Genomic DNA, 8,281 nt, shown 5'->3' with positions numbered 1-8,281 from the left:
GACAGGTCCAGCCATTTCAAAGATACAAAACTGAAATATACAAAGACAAGATATAAAACTGTAATTCAATTTTTGAGAGAACGGAGTACCCGATTTGAATTTTTCACAAAACATGTTACTTGTACTGATGAAATAAAAAATGATGAAAATTTTGGTAAGGCAGGTCTAGCAGTTTCGGAGATACAGAGAGAGAAGAAAAAAATAGAAAAAAATATTTTGGCGGTCAAAAATTATCATTAGACATTGTACATGAAATTATCAGATATTTGATATAAATTTAAAAATGTGAGTACTAATTTTGTTACAATTTTGTTGACTTCCGTACCAAGATTGTTAAGTTTTTTTTTAATTTACATATACGGTTTAAGCAAATTTCAAAATTTTCAGATTTTTCTTTTCAAAATTTTCAAAAATATACAAAGTTTTATAGTTTAAATATGAATTTTAAATTTACAATTTAGTTTGAAAATGTAAATATTTCAAATGCGTTAATCTAATCGTAAGAAATAAATGCTCAGATGGGTTCATACGGCATATTTTGCTAATGTAAACTTTCTTAAGTGTTTTGAGCGATAAGATCGTCACTGTATATTTTAAAAAACGATAAAATAAAATTATCTATTTGAAAATGTTGAAACAATTGTCAATGATTCAACATTTATTCATAACTGATTTTTTTCCTCGAATATTTAATTCTGGTACGGGAAGTTCCAGCAAATCGTCTTAGAGCACGATGCTATACACCACTAGTTTATTTTTAACGATTATTTTTCTTCTTAAAGGGAAAATTTCCTGCGCAAATACCCGATAAGTCAAAAGAGGCCCGCAAAGCTTTCTGCGAAAAAAACTCCTGCCCAGACATTCGGCGCGTGCGTAAGTATAAATTATTTTAATAACAAAATAATATGAACGATCTTTCAACTTCACTTTTTATATTGATCAATGATAATTTAACAATAAAAATTCAGCTTAGTAATTTCGATTAATTATTCTTTTTGCTATTAAAGGGAAAACGTCCTGAGCAACAACCCGCGATGTCTAAAGAGAGCCCAACAATTCGCTTAGAAAAAAAATCATGCCAACAATCAACAATATACGTTAGTATTATTTAAATAATTTAATAATACAGAATTTGATATTTTAGTCAAAATATTTTAATATTAGTTTTAAAATATAAAGCAAGCAAGTTCTTATAAATATTTACATCAAATTAGCGCATGATTTATATTAAGTACATGATATTTTTGTCTTCATTTTCAGTAACAATTATTCATTTTAACGATTATTTTTCTTGCTCTCAAAGGTAAACATTTCTGAGCAAGAGCCTGATAAGACGAAAAAGACCTGCACAGTTCTATATAAATATGCCTATGAACAATTATATTCCGCGTGTGTAAGTATAAATCCTTTAATCAATTTAATAATTTAAATCTGGACACTTGGTCAAAATATTTTGAATAATAGCTTTGCACATGATTTATATTAAGAAGATAAATCATGCACTTGATTCTTTATGAAATATTTAGGTTTAGGTTTGTAATTTTAATAATATTAATTTAAATCATAATAATATTGAATTTTTCTAACATAATCATCAATAAGATTTTCTGATAAAATAACATTATTTTATTTATAATACTAACTCAGTTGCTACTTAAATAATTCGCAGATTATTTTTTTTAACACAACGATACAAATTATATTATATTATATTATATATATTATATATATATATTATATATACTTATATATGAATAATCAAAATTTATTCTTTCCCGAACGCGTGGCAGAGAGTCGAGCAAAAGCTCCATTCGGCCGCGGGATACATCTCTAGCGCAAAAGATTCAACAGGTAAAATTTCAGTTTTCGATTTCAATAATACATTTGTTATAAATGAAAATAAAAAACCTATTACTTTGCAGATACGAAATGCAAAAAAGCAGCATGATCTCAGGTGTGTATAATAACTATGTTTAAAATAATAAGCAAAAAATAAATTTGCAAGTATCACTCTATACATTTTTTCTGATTTAGGTACAAAAAAGAACTTAAGAAACTTTCCAAAGATTCTCTTAACGCTGTAGGATGGAAACAAGTAAGTTTTAATAATATATATATATATATATATATATGTATATATATATATATATATATATATAAATACGCGAAATTTTATTTCCAGATTCCGCACATAGACCTGGGAGAATCTATTAGTTTTCATCCCTACAGGAGGTTTGCTACTTCCATGTTTACACACTTAGCGAATTTAAAGTAAAAAAATCATTGAATTATTATTGCATGAACTTTTATAATATAATTTATTAATTAATTTATAGACTGACAAAAAAAACTGCAAAATTCGCGTTTTTCAAAATCGAAAAGCCGTCAAAAGCTCCACAATGAAATCTATTTGAACTGCGCTGAAAATGACATTAAGCAGGTGATCATATATTTGATATATATTTAAATACGTAATATTTATAATGCAAAGGTACCTTTATGATCCAATTATAATTTAATCAAATTATGTTACTACAATTTTTATTTTAGCAGATCTAAATTAATTAATAAATTTAAAAAAATAATTATGATTTACATTAAAATTTTAATTCAATCAATATATTTAAATATAATATTTGATTATTTATTAAACAACTTAAATTTGTGTATATTGAATTTGTTTTTTAGATTGTATAGATCGAACTGAATTATTTTTTTTACTTATGTATGCATTAAATAAAATTTTATTTTAATATATATATATATATATATATATATATTATATATATATATATATATATATTGTAGAGTTTCGAACAAGAATCCAAAAGTAATAAATATATATATATATATATATATATATATATGTATATAATATGTGTACATTTAATTTATATAAATTAATTTGTGTAGATGTTCAACAATACATAGGTCAAAATAACGGCAGCAGCAATGTGAAAAATCTAAACTTGCGCTCATCATCACAAAAGACAGCAACCCAGAAATCAAATAATAGTGAACAAATTGTACAAATGATGAAGCATTTATCCTTGTAACAAAAAAGAAAAATTATTTTAGACATATTTTAAAAAATTCAAATTTTATTTTATGATTTTTATCGGCAGTTTTTTTTAAAAAAATTATATATTTTTTGTAAATTGCGTCGGAAAATTTTGTAAATTTGTAGAAATTTTATATTATTTTTGTGCTATAGAAAACAAAGGATTTTAAATTATATGTCTATTAAACAAAAACCATTTTTATAATAAAATTATAATAAGAATTCATGTTTCTATCAGTATAATAGTATATAACACACACACATACACACACACATTATATATATATATATATATATATATATATACTAGCTGACCCGGAAAACGTTGTTTTGCTAAGTAAGTTATTTTCTAAACAATTTCTAGAGAATAAAAAATATTAATACTTGAATTTAAGTGTGTAACGATGTGTTGTTTGAATGCTATATACAATGAGGTATTGTAAAAACAATAAACCTCATCAGTTTGTCTATATACACTGGACGTTTTATACATTTTCTATAGAAACATGTTATAATCCAATCCAAGTCTTTTTTAGTCTTTCGACTTATTGATTACGTTGCAAGTTATTCAGATTCTTTTTGGATTTTGCATTTTGTGTATAATGTGAATACTACTGAGCTTATAAAAAATTTCAAATTTCTGCGAGGAGAGATAGAAAATGAATTAAGTATTTTGACCTGCTCTTTGAAAAGTTTCAAGTAACATTCAATGAATTAATGTAAATTTAATAAAAAGTATATATGTAGAGCAGAGCGAGGCACAAAGGTCCAATTTGACTTTGAGCAAATATAAACTATATTGTGGAAACCAAACCAACTATATCACAACTAATAACACATTTCAAACGAACAATTATCTGACTACATTCATAAAACTGCCAGCTATTTTATCATTGTAGAAATGTGCTTTTTTGATATCTTTCAAAAAATTGTTATCTAAACCTTTTTACCTTATAGACGGGGTAAGTTGGAATGGACAGGTGGCAAGCAGGTTTAATGTCTTGCTTTAATTTTAAAGGTATTCACAAAATAATTACATTTTTAACTAATGCTAAAAAAACTACCAACAGAAGAAAATACTTTTATTATGAATTTTCAAAGATTACCGTTTATCTCCCGATAGCAAAGTAATGACAATCAAGGTTATAGCTGGTTATACATCTTTTTCCCTCTACTTTCAAATATTGTTGTTAAACAATGCTTAACTTTACTGGTTATTGACACATCGGTGGTGGACCTTTTTAATCTCGGACCTTCATATATTACTATCTATTCTTCGATAAATTATGGGCAATTATAGCTGGGGTATAAATTTAGGTTCTGAATTTAAAGAACATAAATAAAAAATAATATAACCTAGAAAATGTTTTATAAATACCAATGAGTATATAATTATACAAATGAGATCTTTTAGAGTACCGTGTTTGAGAAAAATATGCCAAAAATTGCGTTTTCATATTAACATTTCAAAAAAGTTAACATTTATTAACACTTACGGCCCGTTTAATAACGTTTTGGTGTGTAAATATAACTACAAACAAATCTACCTACTACAATTTAAACATAATTAAATATTCACGCAAAACTTTCTATTAGCACTTTCGGGACGGCACCGAATTCAAAACAATCTATTTTAACGGCTGTAAACTTGATTTTATTGTGTAAGTTATGCAATTTGTTTGATAAAAATTTGGTCATTGAAGGACATACATTTACAGTATTAATTTTTGATCATTTTATAAAGAATGGTGACATGTTTTACAATAACATGTTTTCTTTCTCTCGCATTTAGAATATGCCAATGATTAGTCAGTATATTTGTTCATCGACATATTTGCTAATGTCTTTCCGCTCTTCATTTAATTTGTCGAACTTCTTCTTTTTATTGGTTGGATAATATCATCATCACACTCATCACTATCATCGGTGCGAATAGTAATTTCGTAAAATTTGTCTGTATGAATGTCTATTTGAAACTCATTTTCACTACTGCTTAATTCACAACATTTACAAGTCTTTTTGCCATATTTAAAAGCGTTTGGTCGTTTTAAATATTAAAAAAAGACCATATGGCAAAGAAAAAGGCTAAAAATACTACTAAAATAACTTAAAATTATTTTCAAAATACAATACTGTTTATCACTGCTATATGTGATTTATTCAACTTTTCGGGCAAACTGAGTTATTGTTTAGAAAATAGCCTGTGCCTCACAAAGTATGTTTGTCCACTGAGGTGGACAGCCGTCCCCAAAGTGTTAAAAGTAACTGAACATCATCTGTCAAAAACGTTTGACATTTCACGTATTAGCCACCGTCCATTGTTTTATTTAAATTAGGCTTCTACAAAAAGTTTCAAATTAAAAATGTAAAGTTTCTACGCGATTTTGACAACAATATCTCACCTTTCCGTCAACCTACTGATTAGCATAAATTTTTCAAGACTAAAACTGACCAAATCGCTTTAGCCGTTTTCGGGTTTTACCGAATCATTTGATCGAGAGCTCCATTTTTATATATAAGATATATATAATACATATATATATATATATATATATATGTGTGTGTGTCTGTGTGGATTGTAATATTAGTAATAGTAGAAATATTTTATAAGTTTAATAAAAAAAAGTTGACGTTGACACTATACGATTAAATATTGCTTCATTTTTTTTTGGTTCTAGTACTCAATATCTTTATCTCAACGATAGTTATTACAACAATTTAATTACGTGTTTTGAAAGTCAATTCTATATTCTTCTTTTAGTGCCAAACTGTTCTAAATATGGAATGAGAGATTAACTTATGTTGTATTGTTAAACGGTTTGATTAATCACACCCATCATTCACCAATCGAAGTTAACTAATATTTTATTACATGATGCACGCCAATAAAACATTGGCGTGTATTATATATTAATTTCGATTGGTGTATGATAATTATAAAAACCGCTGAATGACACACAATCTAATTGCATTAGAAGTGCACACAATAATTATTTATTATGTTTACTATATATATATATATATATATATATATATATATATATATACATTTATTTATATTCCAGTTCGAGATATCTTCAACACATTATACTTACACATTTAAATATAGAAAATACAAAGCATATGCCTAGATATCAAAGAAAAAACTTTGTCGAATTCCATTCCATTAGTATAAAATACATTTTTCTGAAAATAAAAACCGCCATAATTTGAAAAAAAATAATATTTTTTCTGACAAAATAATATAACATGATTTCGGAGTGCCGTCGCCTTTTGATATTCTACATAGTTTTGCTTTTGACGTAAAAGAGCTCTTTCTCATCATATTTCTCCGTAGCACGTGAAAATAAAAAAAGTTTTGTTAAAACTCGGTATTGAGTATTATATTATATCAGCACCGAAGGAAGGTGTATATCATCGTCGTACTTATACATAGCATCTTATCTTACTTGTTAGAAGAGTTCGGGCCGAAAGTTGCGACGAATTGGCAAAAAGTTTGCGCAAGGCGTCCCGTTATACCTTTGTCGTATGAATATGCATGGAACCGCACTTGTATACAAGTTATTCTTTTCGAAAGTATTCCATAACAAAAAAAATAAACTCGGCAATATTTTCTTTAATTTGCATACCTTGCAAAATTCCATATACATTCTATTACGTCACAAATATAATCTATTATGCAAACTAATGCTGCAAAGAAACATTTAGCGTTGACAAGTTGCATGAACAGATTATTAAAATTTCTATAAAATATGTATCTGATAATTTTTATAAGCATGTGTCCAATGATATTTGTTTGGATTTTCAAATCCAAATGCCGTGATTTAAAATTTGATAATAGAATAATTTTTGAAACTTCCACGTTGTTCATCCATATCAATCATGTCTATTAATATTCTAATAGACAAAGTTTACAGGTTTTAATTTACTTAACCCATTTGCATCACATAGAAAAGTGAAAAATTTGTTCTTATCACCAAACATTTTTTTTGTGTATTTAAATAAAAATGTTGTCAAATGTTAAAAATAAAAGCAATACTACATAAATAAAGAAATTTTACTTCATAATAGATTAATAATTATGAGAGGAATGAAATCTAATTAGTTTGCACAACATGATAGTGCTCGAAATGATCAATGCATAATGCCACATGGCAATTTTCACATTGATAAAATGTATCTTTTTTTTCTGATAAACAAACTACACAGCGTTTGCGATCTTTCTTTGATGAATTCGTTTCAAGGATTGGAAAATGTTGACCCCTAAATCTTTCTGGCAATGATAAATATGGTGTAATTGTTCTTCTCTTTTTTTTGTAGGGTATTGATTTTAGGTATATATTTTTCCAAGATTTTTTTCCGCTAATTTTTGTATAAATTAAAAAACTTTTCACATAGTGGAGATAATAAAATATTAAAACTGTTTATTGTACAATATTTCATTGCTAGCATGCACAAGCATGCCAGTAGAAATGCACCTTTGAACTGTTTCCAGTATCAAAGCTATGATTTTTTGAAATGAAATACAATACACTACAATGTGCAACATTTAGTAATGGCGAGAATAGTTAACTTACCATTTGATTTGCAAGTATCTTTGATAAATATGCCATACATATGAACATATTCTAGTATTGTCTAGGTAAAACTACACACTACACACTACCTTCGATCCGAACAAAGGGCACTCGGCTAAATCAAAACAAATGCCGACCGACCTCGAGTGCCAAACGATGACTGATTTTAATATATTTTTTAATATCTATTGTCCCTATCTAAAAGTTGCCATATTTGATAACAAATCCAATGTACGAGGTCATAGAATATACAAGCCATAGATCCAACGCAAGGAATTTTAGTCATAAACTAGTGGAGCCATAGCATTATTGCAAATTGCTGGCACTTTTGTATTTAATTTTCGAGGAATAAAAATAATCATAATCAATAAAACTTATTGATCGATTATTAAGAACAATTATTTCAATTATTTCCAAATAGATTATAATGAATAAAACTAACTAAAAAAAATATTTTTTATCATTCATATTCTTCGAACTTGTTGCACAAAACACTTAAGTATGTTTCAATAAATGGGACTATACGAGTATATTATATAAACAGAACCGAATCTCGAGCTCAATTTGAAACATAATCTTATCTCATGTTTCTAATTATAAGAATAATTTTGAATAACGCAAACTGAATCAATTTTGAAATTTA

General features: G+C 26.7%; 1 protein-coding gene across 1 annotated transcript in view; it reads right to left on the bottom strand.

Annotated features, from left to right (window-relative positions):
- The window catches only part of LOC113375624 (lachesin-like), a 312,938-nt gene extending 305,119 nt beyond the window's left edge, over positions 1-7,819 (bottom strand). The window contains exon 1 of the mRNA XM_026615555.1: positions 7,639-7,819. Within this exon, the coding sequence (XP_026471340.1) occupies positions 7,639-7,678 (40 nt within the window). The 5' untranslated portion in view covers positions 7,679-7,819. The remainder of the gene's footprint in view (positions 1-7,638) is intronic.
- Positions 7,820-8,281: the final 462 nt, after the last annotated feature.

This window comes from Ctenocephalides felis, unplaced genomic scaffold (genome assembly GCF_003426905.1).
Source record: "Ctenocephalides felis isolate EL2017-DRISC unplaced genomic scaffold, ASM342690v1 CF-g0.4_SCAFFOLD_01886, whole genome shotgun sequence".
Lineage (NCBI taxonomy): Eukaryota > Metazoa > Arthropoda > Insecta > Siphonaptera > Pulicidae > Ctenocephalides > Ctenocephalides felis.
Note: the sequence above shows the minus strand (reverse complement) of the source record. Positions and strands in the feature narration are given on the sequence as shown.